The 17,940-nt window shown below is 44.1% G+C and overlaps 3 protein-coding genes across 9 annotated transcripts in view; 2 read left to right on the plus strand and 1 right to left on the minus strand.

Annotated features, from left to right (window-relative positions):
- The window catches only part of RABGAP1 (RAB GTPase activating protein 1), a 74,549-nt gene extending 72,476 nt beyond the window's left edge, over positions 1 to 2,073 (minus strand). For 2 of the 4 annotated variants that reach the window (XM_054997433.1, XM_054997430.1), the window contains exon 1: positions 1,998 to 2,073. The gene's annotated coding sequence lies outside the window, so the exon portion shown is untranslated. Of the gene's footprint in view, positions 1 to 1,793; positions 1,891 to 1,972 lie in introns of those variants that run through there. The other 2 variants (XM_054997431.1, XM_054997432.1) reach the window with 2 other exon arrangements.
- A 97-nt stretch (positions 2,074 to 2,170) lies between these two features.
- Positions 2,171 to 7,930, plus strand: ZBTB26 (zinc finger and BTB domain containing 26). Of its 4 annotated transcripts, none has more exons than XM_054998632.1 (2): positions 2,171 to 2,288; positions 3,955 to 7,930. In XM_054998632.1, exon 2 carries the CDS (start codon positions 3,980 to 3,982, stop codon positions 5,297 to 5,299), a length of 1,320 nt encoding a protein of 439 aa, XP_054854607.1. In that variant the 5' UTR covers positions 2,171 to 2,288; positions 3,955 to 3,979; the 3' UTR covers positions 5,300 to 7,930. The 4 variants fall into 4 exon arrangements, with proteins under 4 accessions (XP_054854607.1, XP_054854608.1, XP_054854606.1 ...); XM_054998633.1 differs by lacking the exon at positions 2,171 to 2,288 and adding an exon at positions 2,348 to 2,410 and having other exon boundaries at positions 3,959 to 7,930; XM_054998631.1 differs by lacking the exon at positions 2,171 to 2,288 and adding an exon at positions 2,354 to 2,410.
- A 3,474-nt stretch (positions 7,931 to 11,404) lies between these two features.
- On the plus strand, positions 11,405 to 17,628 carry ZBTB6 (zinc finger and BTB domain containing 6). Its single transcript, XM_054997934.1, has 2 exons — positions 11,405 to 11,498; positions 15,267 to 17,628. Exon 2 carries the CDS (start codon positions 15,276 to 15,278, stop codon positions 16,557 to 16,559), a length of 1,284 nt encoding a protein of 427 aa, XP_054853909.1. The 5' UTR covers positions 11,405 to 11,498; positions 15,267 to 15,275; the 3' UTR covers positions 16,560 to 17,628.
- Positions 17,629 to 17,940: the final 312 nt, after the last annotated feature.

Here is a 17,940-nt window from a genome sequence, read left to right on the forward strand (position 1 = left end):
GGACTTAAGGGTAAGTAATTAACTGGTGTTAGATAACTTTACCTACTAGTCCCTCCACATTACTGGTACCATCCAAGATTACTTCAGAGTTTGACCTGGAACAGTTATAAAAACAGGAAGTCTCTAGGCTCTCATAGAGGAAGAAGGCACTTTCCTGCTCCCAGATCCTGCAACATGGGATTCAAACTGCAAACATTTCAAAGTATGTTTCAAAACATTAATGCAAGAGTTTCATTTAACACAGCACTAAAAACCTGTCATGGACCTGAAGTGGAAAAGCAGAAATATCCCTCTAGATACCAATTACTTTCCACATAGCTCACAGATCACCAAATAAAGAAGGATCTCATTGCTTCTAGGAATAAAATTTCATGCCATTCAACAGCTCATGGATCAAGTCAATATACATTTAGTAGCTATCGTCCTCCTGTACCAATACAAAGAAAACTATCCCACTAAGCCATATACACATACTAGTATCAAAGTACTCTAAAATTCCTTAATTGTTTGTTGAATAAAATGTTAGAAGTCCTCTGCTACAAACAAAACAATATGGGCCATTATGGGCCCCACATAGCATAATACACTCAGAGCTATTTCAATAGGATACATTTAAACCTAGGAACTCAGTGAGATTTTAAAATGCTTTGTTTGGTCAGGCTGTTAACTATAATTAACATACTACTTTGCACATATCAACCAAGATGCTACATCATGAGACCTCACTAAATAGCTAGTCACTCTGCCTAACATTCAAGCTACACATGCACACACTGACCCTGATGAAATAAATTAAAGCCTTCACTAGATAACTATCTACTAAGCCAGCATAACAAATGCCTCAGATTTCAAGGCAACAGGAGACAATTAAGAAGTTGACACCATGTCATTTTTTGCAAGTAAACTTGCATATACCAGTCATGCACATTTTGGCTTAATTTCTCTCTCTGTTTATCCTAGAAAATGCACCAAATACACAACAACTTTACATAAAAACAGAAGCCTTACTTCATAGTATCCTTGTTATTTGGGCCAGAAAAAGCTTCTATTCACTGCAAAATTCTAGACACTACTAATCTGACACAGAATCTCAGCCAGCAGTTTTACCTTCAAGTTATGCCCCCCTCCCCCAGCACAAGTAATGCACTCACAACATCTAGATAGACTTGGAAGCTTCTAGGATTCACAACTCAGTTTCCTAGGCTTCTCCAGCTTCCCTCTTTGACTCCAAACTTGCTGCGAATCTTTAGCAGCAAACTACCAGCTACTTTTCCACCAACACTCCCAACCAACAGTGATACACTCTCTCCAACTTTATAAGCAATCACCCTACACATATTTTGCAGATACTAATACAAAAGGATCGCCCATAAACCTTACTACCATAAACCTTACTCCCCCTTGGAAGCAGAAAAGCCAAGACCTCCCCCAAATACATTTTCTCGGCTTATCTCCTCCGTTCCTCTCAGTCTGGGGCGTGGTGACAGAAACCGAACACAGCTGCTTACAGTCTCAGCAGGCTTAAGGTTGCCAGCTCCAAACCGGAAAATTCCTGGAAATTTGGGGTGTGGAGCCGAGGAATAGCTAGGTGTAGAAAGGGAAAGGACCTGAACAGGGTAAAATGTCATAGAGCCCACCCTCCGAAACAGCCATTTTCTCCAAGGGAACTGGATATCTGTTGTAATTCCGGGAGAGCTGCAGTCACCACCTGGAGATTGGCAACCGTACCACAACTGCCAAGCAGAAAAAGTAGCTATCACCTGAACATCTGCCTCTCCACAGTCGGGGCATACCTTGTCAGGCTGTTGTAAGCGCTATCACAAGAGAACGCGCGTGAAGTCGTGTCAACACTTGGGAGGGCCACAGAAGGCTCAGCGTTACCAGCCATGCCCGCCCCTCACAAGCCTTCCTCCCACTTCCCTCTCTGGGCCGCAGACCCCCTCCCGCAGGGTCAGCCGGGGGCCGCGCCTACCCAGCGCCAGGGCCGTCCTCCTCACCGTCTCCTCCCTCTCAGGAGCAGCAGCCGCCACGGCGCTGCTGCCGGGCCTCAGTCGGGGCCAACCCCACGCCCAGCCCCCTCCTCCCTGTCACATGACCGCTCCCGGCCGGAAGCACAGACGAGTCGCTTCCGAGGTCGTTAGAAAACGTCACTTCCGTCCTCTTCCTTAGCAACCCGTTTCCCCGTGACGACAGGAGGAAAAGTGCCGCTTCTGCCGCCGGAAGTACCCCCTCCCCCGGGCCGGCTCCGAAGCTGCACCGCCTGGGGGAGGCGGGGTGACGGAGCTGAGGTGAGAAACTGGCCGCGGGCTCTGGCGGCCGGGGGAGAGGATGGAGGGAGGGAGGGGCGCCGGCTCAAAAAGACACGTTGAAGAGGAACCGGCCTGTGCGCGTTTCCTGAAACAATGAGGAGGTTCGTGGTATCTGAAAGAACCGGTTTGCTGCGGTAGCAGATTCCGTGTGGACAAGCAGGGTCTGCATTGTCAGACGCGTAAATCTGCCTTATGGCTGATCTCTCGGGCTGTGTCTGGCTCACGGTAGCTTCTGCCTCATAAAAATACAACACATGAGCCTTTCAGATGCCTGGAGAACTCCTCGTGGTTCAGGCCAGAAAATGAAGTTCGGGCGCGGCAAAAATCCCCCTCCTCGAACAACGTTACAAGATGCTCGGGAGGAGGGACAGAGCGGTAGGCGCTCAGGTAACAGGTATCTAACGAGACCTCGGAGTACCCCTGTCAGTTGGTGTTAGAGGGATCAATGGGCAGACTCGATGTATGCCGATCTCCCATATAGTTTCTTCCTCCTCAGATTCAGCCTCTGGCATCTAAGGAAGGAAATGGTTAGGAAAAGCCTTTCTGTGTCAGAGGTGGATGGACCTGTGCTGCTGGTCAGTGTAAGTACTGAATTACACTCTAGTAAAGTAGCTTCAGTGTGTTTATTAATTGTACAAATGGGTAAGTCCCATGCTTTGAAAAAGTGGTGTATAAAATAAACCCTCAATCATTGATAAAACATGAGAAAGAAATTAGTTAGGAACACAAGTTTTATTATGAGCCATAACAACTAAATAAAGCTTCCTACGTTAGTGGAATCTCTGAGTACCACTTGATTCTGTAAACAAGCTAGCAGTGATGGCTGTCTTTGCTGTGCTGTACAATCTCTCCCCCTACCCTCACATCTACAGGAAACAGGACACAGCTGAATCCACCAGGTTTTTAATCTGGTCCTTTTTGCATTATGTTTTATATCAACAGCCATTCAAACACTTCCTGGAAAATTCACAATCAGGGAACAAAGTACATGGTTTGCCCCTTTTGTTGGGTTCTAGTACGTTGCCTCTTATCTATCGTTGCTGGTATGCCTTTTTTTACAACACAACATGTTTTATTTTTTTTAATTGCTTAGACTTCTACTCACCATCACATATTGTGGGTGTGAGTTCCATAAGTGGAATACAATCATCCTTTCTGGAAGATGTGCAGTAGCTGCTAAGAGTCTGAGCTAAGAAGTCCCCCAATTCAAATTTCATCTTTGCCAGGAGCTTACTAGGAAAGCTTAGGCAACCTGCTATCTCTCAGTGTCTGTGTCCTTTCCTACCCTTGCAAAGAATACTAGCTTTCAGTTACAGGATGCCTATAAGAATTACTGAGGTAATGATCTAAACATTTCACATACTTCCATTTCAAAGAAAATGCTTGGCTTGATTATTATTTCTTTCTTTTAAACTATTTCTTGTTTGGTTTGCATTGCACATCCTCTTATTTTGTTCAGTCAATAAGACTGGGCTCAGATCAAACAAATGAGGAATTATTATTTCCAGAGAGAACAAAAAGGGACAAGAACTGCAGAATACATACTGTGGTTTTAGATGGCTGTGTTATTTTCTGCTCTGAAGCTTCTTGTTTGGATTTGGTGTAATCCTTTGGGGTATATGATGTCTTTTCCCTCTCTCTCTAGACAGACAGCCTTCACATTTGTCAAGATGACTGAGAGACCTGATATCCTCCATTTCCAGTTTGACAACTACGGTGACTCAATGCTGCAGAAAATGGACAAGCTGAGAGAAGAGAATAAGTTTTGTGACATCACAGTCCGCATAGATGATCTTGAGATTCATGGCCACAAGATTGTGTTTGCTGCTGGCTCTCCCTTTTTAAGGGACCAATTTCTGCTGAATGACTCCAGAGAAGTGAAAATTTCCATTCTGCAGAGTTCCGAAGTAGGAAAGCAGCTGCTCCTGTCCTGCTACAGTGGCATCCTGGAGTTCCCTGAGATGGAGCTGGTGAATTACTTGACGGCTGCCAGCTTCCTTCAAATGAGTCACATTGTGGAACGCTGCACACAGGCCCTCTGGAAGTTCATCAGGCCGAAGCAGCAACTGGAGAAGAAAGATCCAAGTGAGAAACAAACTGGCTCTTCAGAGCCAAAGGGACCACCAGCTGCAGAGGAAGAAGAGGAGGAGGAGGAAGAATCCTTACAGCCAGATTCCCCTTGCATACAGCCCTCTGAAGATAGCATGGACATGGAGGACAGCGATATACAAATAGTGAAGGTGGAGTCCATTGGGGAGGTTGCAGAAGTTAGAAACAAAAAGGATCAGAGTTCCTTTATTTCTTCAGAGCAAAACACTCTCCATTCATCCGAGCCTCAGCACTCCCTCATCAATTCCACAGTGGAGAACCGAGCCAGTGAAATGGAGCAGAGCCAGCTCCACAACTATGCTCTCTCATACACAGGGGGTGATAACCTCTTTGCATTTGGCCCCAGCAACCGGGGAGTAGACAAAGGGCTCCAGTGGCACCACCAGTGTCCCAAGTGCACTCGTGTGTTCCGGCACCTGGAGAATTATGCCAACCACTTGAAAATGCACAAGTTGTTTATGTGCCTGCTGTGTGGCAAGACTTTCACACAGAAGGGCAACCTCCACCGGCACATGCGGGTGCACGCTGGGATTAAGCCTTTCCAGTGCAAAATCTGTGGGAAGACCTTTTCACAGAAATGTTCCTTGCAGGACCACCTCAACCTGCATAGCGGGGACAAGCCCCACAGGTGCAACTATTGTGACATGGTCTTTGCCCATAAGCCTGTCCTGCGGAAACACCTCAAACAGCTGCATGGCAAAAACAGCTTTGATAATGCCAATGAGAGAAATGTCCAAGACATCACAGTGGATTTTGATTCCTTCAGCTCAGGGGTGGAGTCAAAAGCCTGTTTGCAAGCTGATGCCAGCCAGGTGCTAGATGGGGGAAAGCTGGCACAAGCGGTTCTTAGTTTACGAAATGATGGTGCTTGTGTGAATTAGAGTAGGTTTCTAAGTGTCTCTGTCGGTGCACAAATGCAAGAAGAAATATACAGAGCGGCGTTGGACATTTACTTGGGTATCAGTTGACAGGTCCCAAAAGCTCTTTGAATCACTCGCAAGAGCTGAATGAGGATCAGCAGCAGGTCTACAGCTTCCATCCTAGAGTGACTTGATGTGTTCTCTGACTTCAAGTGTTGTCTCTACCGTGAGAATAATGCCAGTTAGCATAGGCCTGCCTCCACTGAAGTTTTGAGTGGCTCTGTTTCTAAACACCTCTCCAAAGCATGGTGTGTGCACAGCCAAGGAGCAATTACCTCCTTATGGGCCAAGGGAGAGCAAAGATAGGGGACAGATTTGAACCTCCAGAACTAAGTTTTTAAGCTAAAGAAAACAACCCTGAGTTCTTAAAGAAGAAGGCGGGGGAAAAGCACTGGATCATTATAAACAGTTGACATTTGTTAGTCCAACTGTGGGTTATTTGTTAAAAGCATCAGGTATTGGCCTTCTGTTGTTACCCTACAATGACATTGGCCCTCTTATCATGTTTGATTCCTAGGAATTGAAGTCTTTTTTTGTAAGTAAAACTGCCTAAGGCTGCTGCGCTAGTAAGGGAAAACAGAGGGATTTGGCAGCAGCTGTGGCCAAGAGAGGGATCTCTATTTTGCTATAGCATCTGGCACTCACCTCTGAGCTCTACACAAGCACATTTCCCACTGGCCCTCTTCCCCACTCACACCCTTCCCCCATCTCAGCCTCTGCAGAAACGGGTTAGAATAGAGAGAACTGCATGTCTCCCTTGCCTCTCTGCCTTCTCCCATGCCTTTCTTTAGGCCGGGGGGAGCATCTGTCTTTCTGACTACAGGCTGCCTCCTGATTCAGATAGCAGATTCTGCCACAGCAAAGATTTTTTTTTTCTGAACTAGTCTGCCCTTCCTCTTTCTTGCCCTTTTGTTGTCACCTGAACCTTGCATTGCTTGTGGCTCCTTGGCTCCTTCCCTGTCCTATCCTTCCGTGACCTTGAATATAAGCACTCTGGGTTAGGGTCAGAGCTCCTTAGTGTTGTGAATGATGCTTAGAAATTCTGTTGGCACTCGAGGCATAATATTACAGGATCAGGGTGAGGTTGCATCAACTGAGCAGGTGAAGCTAAACCTTCCCAATCCTTCAGAGCTCTTAAAATTATAGGCACTCCAGGGCAGTTACGAGTTTTTAACCGTGACTCCCAACCTAAAGCTAATTTCTGGGGTTACTGATGTATATATTAAAATGTGGGAGATGACAGACAGTACATTATAGAGGTTGGAGTGTTAGAGTAGAACTAGGGATACCCAGGTTCAAATCCCTACTCTGCCATGAAGCTTCCTAGGTGATTTTGGGCCATTCAGTCTCTTCTTAATCCACCTCACCAGATTGTTGTGAGGATAAATTGAGGAGCGAACAATGCGTGTTGTCTTGAGTTCTTTGGAGGAAGAGCAGGATAAAAATTAAATAGAAGATAATTTCATCAGTCAGATAATGCCTAAATGCTTATTGTGGTTGATCATGGATGGCTGGTGGATTCATTCCCTTCCTCTGGCCAGCAGGCCATTGTTGGGTCTGAGTACATCTAGACTGAGCTTAAGCGACATGTTCCTCTTCAGGTCTCTGTGCTCTTACTACTGTGGGCAAAGAGGTAGAAACAGAACATGGAAAAGGAATTCTCTGATCTCATTGGTCAATAAGTGTTCTTATGGGATGGACAAAAGAGGTATCTGTTGTACATACAGCATTTTCCACTGGATTATCTTGCCTTCCATATGTACCTCCCAGACTGAAACCTCCCCATTGGTTTTCAATAAAATGTTGCTGTTCTTTATAAGTTTGAAACATACAACTTGCTACTAATCCAACTTTAAAACTTATTAGGTTTCAAGAGGAAACTCCTCTTTTGCATCAGGGAATTCTTGGGCTGATCTTTTGGTAGTTGTAACATGGCCTGTGTGTTTCCATAAAACCTAATCATGTCAGGCAGAAAAACCTTTGTGCTGTCTGTTGGCTGGGCTTAGTATCTAGTGCTCTCACTGATTAGATCTGCTGTACAACAACCCCCCACCAACTTCTGAGAAATAAGAGAAAGGCATTAAATGTGAGGAGACCCTCTGACATATGTGCAGACATCTTGTTACATTTCCCACCCTTCTGCTTTGAATGAGTCTCCTTCCTGCATTGAAGAAAGAGGAAATGAAGAGCTCTCATGGCGGCAGGGGGCGGGGGTCAAGAAAACAGTAAGAAGAGATGGAGTTTGATCTCCCTCCAGCCAGAGAAACTGGTTGCTGAGTAGCAGCTATCCTGTGACACTGTCCAACCTGCCAACTTCCGTATATTGCAGATGGTTCTTGATGAGATGTGGGTAGAAGTGCAGACAACATGACCCCAGGTTAAAGAGATCCAATATGGGAAGTCTATGCTTGACTGAGGACCTAAATTTTAAAATTGCCCCTTTTGAGAAACAAGACTTCTAAACAGTCAAGGCATCTGAGACTGCGTGCTTGAATCTAAGAGCACAGAAAGGATCACTCACCTTGGTGTGTGTGTTTGTGTGTGTGCAAACAGAGACATCCCATTGACTCAAAATAAAATGGCTGTATCATCTTCAAATGTGGCATGTCACTTTGTTTGGTCAGTGGTACCTCTGCTCATACTTCAAGGGCTAACTTGAATCAGTAGCTTTGGCAAATAGCTTAAGTATAAGATGACCTCTGCAGAGAGGTGGAGAAAGGTGGGGGATAAATGAAGTAAATAATTACAAAAGTAAATCTGTAGATTTTAGTTTCATGGAAATTTAGATGAGGAGTCATGGCTCACTAGCAGAGCAAGCTTGCAGATGGTCCCACATTCAGACTCCAGTTAAAGGCTCTTGTGTTGTGAAGGGCCATTCTTTGCCTGAGACTCTGGAGAGCTGCTGCCAGGGTAGATGATACTGGGCTAGATAGGGGTCATTCATCTGACTTGGGATACAGCAACTTCATCTCTTCTATACAGCCAGTGGATTGGGTGTATTGCACTTTTTGTTAACTAGCCATAAATGTAAAAAAACTCAATTCAGCCTTCCTGTTTGCTAGTTATTGTAAGGCTCATAATGCAGTTCATTCATAGAGATAATTCATAATCTTTCAGAGAAGGGCTGAGGCTGGAAATGCTATGGATGAGCCAGCTAAAAAGTTTATGGCTGCGCTTCAGTTCAGACTCAGCTTCACTTTACTTCACTCTGGCTTCTGAGTCTTTAGCTTTTGCAATTTGTTTACCCTTTAGCCATGGGGAGATAGAAGCTTACTGTGTTTTTAAGATAAGCTTTTAAAAAAGATTCAAAGTTCAGAAGACATGAAAGAGGTAGGCTCACCTCTGCTGTAAAATAAGGCCATTATGTATGTCTGCTGCATTTTGGTGTGACTGTTAATGGAAATACGCAAATTGCATTAATGAAATGCAGGGACAAATCTGAATTAGCTGCACCTCACCATTTTACAAGAGGACATGCAACAAGTAGCAAGACCACCTCAAAGTGAAATACAATACAGAAGAACAACAGGACGGAAGATGAACTAGTAGTAAACTGAAGTACCTTTAATAAGAGGTCAGACAAATTAATAGAGCAGCTAAATGAAATGTCCATGTTCAAAGGCAGTAAACCTCTGAATACTGAGTACTGGGGGACAAACAACCAGGGAGGGCTGTAGTCATTGTGTGCTAGGCAGTTTCCAAGAAGTAAAAAAGAAAGACTCTAACCAGAAAGGCAAACAATGACATGAATAATTATATACATGAAAATATTTGTATTCATAAACATTGTATAACACAGTGATGTATTTTATGTTTATGTTGGTATTCAGGCTACTTTTGTTACCTTGTATCGATATGTATGCTTTTTTCTTATTTGTTATTTATATGATATTAATTCTATTGTTTGATAATTATGTCAGATGATTTTGTTATGCACACATCTACCACTGTGATATTTATGTTGGTAACGTTCATGAATACAACTGGTGGTGGAGAGTGCCCTCAAGTCATAGCTGGCTTACGGCAACCCCTGGCAGGGTTTTCATGGCAAGAGACTAACAGAGGTGGTTTGCCATTGCCTGGCTCTGCAACCCTGATCTTCATTGGATGTCTCCCATCCAATTATTAACCAAAGCTGACTCTGCTTAGCTTCTGAGATCTAATGAGATCAGGCTCACCTGGGCTATCCAGGATATGGTCATGAATACAAGTATTTTCATTAATATAATTATTCATATTATTGTTTGCCTTTCTGCTTTCAGGTCCTTATTTTGTTTCTTTTTTAGCCATTTGTGGACCTCTTCCTTTTACTTGGTTGCTCAGTTTTCTGGAAGTATCTGGCTGGCAGGCAACTGTTGGAAGTGAGATACATCTTAAGATGTAGGGCATACAAATAGAAATTAATGGGGGGGGGGGTTACATGGTGCTTAGATGGTGATGGTGAGGCAAATGGGGCTACCATTTGCATAAGCTATTCCTGCCAAGGGATAGTGGGATGATCTCTAGTTGCAGCTCATTGTGAAATGTGAGAGACCCTCTCAAGTATCAGCAAGAAATATACCATAATGGTAGAGTGGAGCTAGATGGATGGGACTGCTGTCTTCATGAAGGTTTCTGTCACCACAAAGGGTCCCTTAGTGGGCTGTAAAGTGAGGGAGCCTGGAAACAGCCTCAATGGAGGCTTCACATTGGCTAAGAGGAGGAGAGACAGGGCAAGATGCTGAGGGTACCGAAACAACAGGTGGGATAAAGACTGCCAGGATTAGCTGTCCAGAGCCCATCTGTTGCATTGGAGTGGGTTGTGATGATTTGATGAGGGGGAAAAGGCACACTACACGTGTCAATACATTCTTATTTTAACTTTGGAAGATCCATCTTTACAGTCTGTGATGAGAAAGTGCTCCTTTCTTCATCGAGAGCCAATCTACTATGAAGCCCTGCAGGACCAGAACAAGGTAGGTCTATCTAACACAGTATCCTGCCTTTTTTAGTAGCCAGCTTTCAGGAAAGCAACAGGAGCAACTACTATTCAGAGACACACTGCTTCTGAACATGGAGGTTTCTTTTAGCTATCATGACTGATAGGCACTGGTGGATGTTGTGTAAAGTGCCATCAAGACTCAGCCGACTTATGGTGGCCCCATAAAGTTTTCAAGGCAAGAGACGAACAGAGGTGGTTTACCATTGCCTGCCTCTGCCATCCAAGTTCTAATCTGGACTCATCCTTATCTTTCGAGATTTGATGAGATTGGGATAGCCTGGGCCAGCCATATCAGGCAACTCATGGATATATCATCCATGAATATGTCTTATCTTCATGGATGATGTGTCTGTCAGTGCTCTGACCTGGATAGCCCAATCTCTTCAAGTCTGTTCGATCTATCATCTATGAATACAGCTAATCTTCCTTTAAAGCCATCTAAGCCAATGACCATCGCTACACATTGTGGCAGTGAGTTCCAAGTATATGTGCTGCCTGAAAGGCTTCCTTTCTTCTATACCTCTGAGATCTTGTTAGGGTCGCCACGTGTTGGTCGTGACTTGAGGGCATGTACTTACTTTCCTAATCTACCCCCCCACATGACCCCATAGCCATCTTTTAAAAAAAAATAAAAGCCTCCAAACTCTCTGGCGTTGCCTTATAAGGAAACTTGACCTTTGCTTGGAGCCAAGGGTGTATGTAGGTAAGCAAAAAGAAAGCAAAGGGGACGGCTGAGTGCTGATAACGTTTATTCAGAAGCGAGTCCCCTTTCCTTCAATCAGTTTCACTTTCCAAAGTATACTGAAGGATTGCAGCTTGCAAGGTTTGTCTGCGACTCAGTGTAGAATTCTACCTTTGGAGCGTTCTTCCCATCTGCTCTGGCTTAACTTGAAGATCTGATACTAGGCATCATATATCTTTACGGGAAGGGTGGAAGAGAGAGTGCAATCTTGTTGTCATCCACTCTCTCTCTCTCTCTATTGGTTACAAAAGTTGCAGTAGCAGCCAATAGGGAAAGGGCTGCAAGCATTTTGGGTGCGTCTTCATGTTTTTCCGGGTTAAGGAGAGAGAGAAGTGATGCTTGGAGGAGCTCCGGAAGTTTATTGCAAGGGGTGAACAGCTGTTCCTGTGGCTGGCTAGAAGTAGGGCAGGGCTGGATCCCACCATCTGCAGCAACAGGTGAGCAACGTGGGGCAGGGAATCAAGGACTGGAGGGAAGGGTCGTTCAATACGCTTGCACTTTCCAGTCCCTGGAAAAGAAGGAGGGGGTAATAAGTAAAGCAGTGAATGGAGTAAATTGGATTCTCCATCTTAAGGAGAAAAAGGTGGATTGGCAGCTTCTTAAAAGATGGTGGTAGGATGCAAAGGGTGCTGCTGGTACCTTTAACAGCTAGACAGAAAGAGGAAATTTGGGCAGGTGCAGCTTCTCTCTTCCTCACAACCAGTTCCACTTGCCCAAACTCCCTCCCCCTATGCAGCTATTAAATGTAGAGGATGTGCTGAAATAACACTTCCTCCCTGGTATTTGTGTAAGCATTTATTAATTTTCAACGTTAATGTTGGCTTTACACTCTGCGAACACTCAGGGCGTAAGCTCAAATTGCTTTTACAAGTAGTCCCGTCAAAAGGTTTCCTAGCTGCAAAGGCTAGCCAAATAGCCATTCTTATGGAAATTAAGGCAGGGCGGGAGAACCGAGGAGACCCAAGGCAACTATGGCTGGCGAGTTTGTAAACAATGGGGGAGCTTTGAGCCTTGAGATTACCAGCATTTTCTAGACTTTTCTGTACATGGTGAATTTTGCTTTGGAGGGGTTTTGTGGGCTTGTGGAAAGAAGCTCTTCCCAGAAGAAAGGGGTCAGTTGGGAGGGAGGCATCTTGGGGACTCTGAAAGAGACAAACACAGGCATGTGGTCTGAAGAGAGAGGACCAGATGGAAAATAAAGGTAAAATTGCTATGAACAAGGCCTGAACAACAAACTTGGAGCCACTAAGAATTTTCTGCCTATCTCTTTAATATCATAGGGATACGTTTTAGACCTACAGAAAGAGGAGTGTATTTAATCTAGGTTCAGTTGCTGTAACATTCTGCAGTTTAACTATTGTAAACAATGATTGCTTATACACTTAATTTTTTATTTTTCTAAAATTAGAGTTATTTGGTCTCAGAAGTTGTCTCACACTTACAAACATTCAAAGTATACATTAGCAGAATCTGCTTAGCTCTGATAATATCTCAGTTGTGAGATTTCTAAGTTTTCTGTTTCCAGTTTGGATATGGAATAAAAGAAGATATGTTTCATTTGGAACATACAGCCTTAGAGTACACAGTCAGTCTGTAATGCTTCTGGCAGTTTGCTGATGGCAATAGATAGTAAAATTTTATTCGATCAAGGGAATAAGTGGAATAAACTGGAGCAGTTAAATCCTTATTGAGGTCTAGCAGCTTGAGACCTGACCCAGCTAAATAAATCTCATGCTCCCCTTGGTAAAATGGGAGCCTATGGGTCCCATTTTACCACAGAGGCCTCTTTGCATTGTCACCTTATGGAGACACTAGGCAACAGTGGGATGCCATGCTGGGGAGGGGGGTATACCTGTCATGTCCTCTACTCAATTATCCCTTCAGCAGCTGAAACGCACCTTCACTAGTAAAGCTGATGACACTGACATGAGTTCTGTTTAATATGGGTCCACCCAGTGTTGGTGCACAGTTCAGTTTCTTGAAAACACAATTAACATCTGTTATCCCAGAGTTTCCACAAGTTTAGAGGGTGCAAAATTTTGTGTGTGCGCGCATGTGTTTGGCTTCAATGAATAGAGATTTACAGATTCTATTATGCAAATTTATCACACATACAGATTGGCCATCAAACAAGTTGAATAAATGAATAGGGGGACCCCCCCCCCCAAAGACATTAGTCACTTGGGACCTCATTTGGTCTTAGGGCCGGCCTTGGAAGGAAGCAAAAAGTAGGAGATAAACTTGAGACTTAATTTGAGGGGAGAAAAGGGAGATTTTGCTGGGGGTCTTTGTAGGAAGGACCTACAAGAGCACCAAAGGATGCTGATTGCCAAAGAAATATTTGGAGAGGATCTTGGTTGGAGGAGAGTGGCTTGTGCTTGCTTTTTAGACTTACATCTGATTTAGAGGATCACTTGAACAGAAATGGTCTCGTGGAACCCAAAACGAAAGGAAGCTGGCTGTGGAATAGGGTGAGGCAACAGAGGCTAAGGGGCTCTGTTTTTAAAAAACCTATATTTTTCAAGTAAGAAATGACTGGTGAAAAGTAGCCAAAAAGCAAAAAGTCCTTTGAAATCCTCCTGTCCCAGTTTAAACAGTACTGGCAGGAAAGCGAAAAGCTTTGGACTTTATTTCTCCTTGCTAATGTGTGGTTTTTAGTAATTGTTATTGTGAGTTAAATGCAAGCCTCTGAAGAAAGGAGGAGAGGGCTGGATGGGTGAGTGGAGTATGATACGATTGGCCAGTAGCTGCACCCTAGAGGGCAGAGGGAACTGCTGTTTTCAGTGCTAAGGGAAAGGTTTTCAGTCAGTCTTTGGGTATCTCAGAAAAAGGATTCTGGCAAAATCAGACAAGCTGTGTGGAAACTAGGGCTGCCAACCTCCAGGTGGTAGCTGGAGATCTCCTGGAAATACAACAGATCTCCAGATCACAGAGATCAGTTCCCCTGGAGAATGGCTGGTTTGGAGGGTGGACTCTATGGCTTTATACCATGCTAAGGCCTCTCCCCTCCCCAAACTTTCCCTCCTGAGGCTCCACTCCCAAATCTTCAGGAATTTCTCAACCCAAAGTTGGCAACCCTAGTGGAAACCTGAGAGCTTAATTCTGTCTAAATCAGGCAAACTGTGTGTGTGTGCCTGGGTCAGTTTGTGTACATCTGAGACAGATTTTTCTATCTAGGTCAGGCAAGCTATGTGGGAAGGCCTGAGTGAATCTATGTCTGTCTGGTTGAGAGAAGAGAGTTTATTCTGTTAGTAAAGTGGAGATCTGTTTGGAAAATTAGTATGTGTGACTGAGTGTGAATATACCTTCAAGAAGATACAATTATTTTTAAACTACTAAAGAACTATTCTGATACCAATACACTTATAAAAACTCTGCCACCATTACACTTATATTCTACTTTTGTTTATATTCTACTTCTGTTTAAGGGGGAAAATATCCCTTTTTTTACTTCACAACCACCTTCACGTGCCCTAACCCTAACCCTAACAAGCCTTCCTAAATTACCAGTTAAATTGAGGAGGTCTAAGACTAAAGCATTTGGTGGTAGAGAAAACCTTTTGAAAGAGCCAGGGAGGTGGCAGTATAAAGATCACGCAAACGAAAAAGGGAGGGTGTTCTCAAGGTAAAAGCATCAGTTGAGTAGGCAACACCTAAAGCTCTGTAAATAAAAAGATATAAAAAGAGTGTTGGTTGTTGGCCAGAGCCCTCCTGAGGTATAAGTTTAAGGAAATGTGGGGAGGAGCTGAACTGAAGGTCCAGTTATGGTCAGATTATTTTCATTGTACTTTACTAATATTACTAACAATCAGACTTGCTAACAATGTAATTTGATGTGTCTGTTTTATCAATGAAAGCACCTTTTCTTCTTTTATATACTGTTTTTAAAAACTGATCGTAATTCCTAAATAAATGGAAATTGAAGCGTATTTACTGGGCCTAGGATAAATTGTGCTGGGAACCTTTCCCCCGCATGCTGACCGTGCACCACCTCTCTCCCATGTGCTTCAGTCCTAATCCAAATCAGGCCTGTGTGCCCTAGGAATTAAGTTTCTAAGCACAGAGTTCCCAAACCATATCTGTGTACCAGCCATGTGGTGGACATGAGGACTTGATAATGTATGAAGTAGCCCTCAGTATACCATGGAGAATGACCGACATTCTTGGCTTGTTGAACATGACTCTTATGTGCTTCTTCCAAGCAGGGTCAAGCCATGGCTGCAGATTCAGACGTGCTTCATTTCCAGTTTGAGCAGCAAGGAGATGCTGTGCTGCAGAAGATGAATCTCCTGCGGCAACAAAACCTCTTTTGCGATGTATCTATCTACATCAACGACACTGAGTTCCAGGGGCACAAGGTGATTTTTGCTGCTTGTTCCACCTTCATGAGGGACCAGTTTCTGCTCAGCCAGTCCCAGCAGGTGCGCATCACCATCTTGCAGAGTGCTGAGGTGGGGAGAAAGTTGCTGCTTTCATGCTACACGGGTGCTCTGGAGGTGAAAAAGAAGGAGCTTTTGAAATATCTCACAGCTGCAAGTTACTTGCAGATGGTGCATATTGTGGAGAAATGCACCGAGGCATTATCACGGTATCTTGAAATTGATGCCCCTGTGGAGGGCAATGGCAGGAGCCCTGAAAAATGCCACTCTTCTGACATGGAGCTGGGGGACAAAGACGCCTGTCTGGATAAAGACTGTGAAATCATTGAGATTTCAGAAGACAGTTCTGTGAATTTAGAGGATCACATAAAGCAGGAAAAAGGGGATGTTCGGCAGCCACCCTTGCAAAATTTAGTATCAGAAAGGAAGGATGTAAAAAGCCCTGAGATATCGACTGTTGAGATAGGATACAAAGACAATGAAATCTGCATTTTCCGTATGGATTCCATCAGTGCACCTAGCGCAGAAGACGAACAGTATTCACAACCATCTACCTCCTCTAATACAAACTTGTATTTTCCCGAAACTCAACACTCCTTGATCAACTCAACTGTTGAGAGCAGAATTTCAGAGGTGCCCGGGGGTCAGTTCCCAGGCTTCCGGGGTGACAACCCAGAAAGAGCTGTGAATGCCGTGGGCGCGTTCCAAAATCCAGAGGACTCTGGCTATTCATGGCGGCACCAGTGTCCAAAATGCCCCCGGGGCTTCCTCCACCTCGAGAACTATCTCCGCCACTTGAAGATGCACAAACTGTTCTTGTGTTTGCAGTGTGGGAAGACCTTCACACAAAAGAAGAACCTGAACCGGCACATCCGAGGGCACATGGGGATCCGCCCATTCCAGTGCATGGTGTGCCTGAAGACATTTACAGCCAAAAGCACACTCCAGGACCACTTGAACATTCATAGTGGAGACAGGCCTTACAAGTGCCACTGCTGTGACATGGACTTCAAGCACAAATCCGCCCTCAAGAAGCACCTGACATCTGTGCATGGGAGGGGCAATGTGGACAAAGCAGCCTTTGACTCTATTACTGAAGTCAGAATAGACTACGATTAATGCGTGTGTAGGTAAGGCCAGGCTCCCTGTAAAATACTGAGAGCAGCCTCACCCTCAGCCTCCAGTATGACACGTGGGCAGGTAGTTTTCATCCCAGTATTTCCATGGATGTTAATTTCAGGCTTGCAAATAGACATGGGCCTGGTCAACTGAGTTTATTCCCTTTTAGACCACAGATTATTTTTATAGCTGTATGTGTGGGCAGACAGGCTAGTAATTGTTTTTGTGGGCTTTTTTGTACAGCTCCTGCTTTTGCTTTGTGTTAGGTGTTAACACTATTCTTATTATTGTTACTATACATTGGCAAGACTAACTCAGGCTTTGGTCCTTTAAGAAGGATGACTTAGCAGAACCCAGGCTTCCAAACAGGCAAGTCTGAATTCAGTCCTGCTCAGAAAAAAAAAATTGGGACAGTCTTCTGAGTTCTCTTTTTCTGCTATCCTGAGGACTATTGATGAGTTAGTTATGACGTTCACTAGTGAAAAGCAAACTGCAGGTTGGCAAGAAAATGGATTGAGATCTTTTAAAATTGTACATGAAGTACGACCATAATGCTCTCGCTGTCTCTTTCAAGAGAAGAGTAACTTCCTGTTTGTCTCTTAGCTGAACTTTCCAGTTTTCTTGAGGAATGCTGGCAGCACTTCAGAAAACCAAAAAAAAGACCTACAACTCTTACTTCTGACTGCTTGCTTAACAAGATTGACTCAGTTAAAATTAACTAGCTATTTGAAGTTTTACAGGGAATTCGTGAGTGTAGCTACATTCTGTAAGCCGACAGGTTCCCAACTTGCTTTACAGCAAACTTGCTTTTCCAATTTGAATACTGTCAAAAAAAAAGCAGTGAAGAGAAACCCTGAGATCTGGGGCTCTGTTGTCAAGGCAACCGAGCTGTTTCTGCTGTTCATACTTCTTTGCCAGCAAACTATTATTGCTACTGCTTTGTTCATCCCATATGTATGTGTTCCAAGAAAAGGAAGAAGAGACTTTAAAAGAAAACATACAGGCCATTACTTGGTACTTTCAACTTCACTCAGCTGGGCATAATGTCATGACCAGAGACCACTTGAAATGACTGGGGAGACACTGTTTTGACTTTATGTACACTGTGGGATCCCATCTCTTCTATGGATTTCAGCAGAAGGCTTTAGCTGAAAATCCAGTGCAATGGCTATTTCCTTTAGCCTGCTGTCAGGCTGCAGCATGCAACACCAGCCTAGTTTGGGTTCCATTATTATAAGACAGGTTATAATCACATTTTTATTCCATGCTTATTACAGGGTCATGTAGATGTTTCTCCATTCCTCTAATTTATCTTCACAGCAACCCTGTGAGAAAGGCTGGGCTAAACAACAGTGACTGCTCAGTGATCCTCATAGTCAAG

The sequence above is a fragment of the Eublepharis macularius genome, chromosome 14, assembly GCF_028583425.1.
Source record: "Eublepharis macularius isolate TG4126 chromosome 14, MPM_Emac_v1.0, whole genome shotgun sequence".
NCBI classification, from domain to species: Eukaryota; Metazoa; Chordata; class Lepidosauria; order Squamata; family Eublepharidae; genus Eublepharis; species Eublepharis macularius.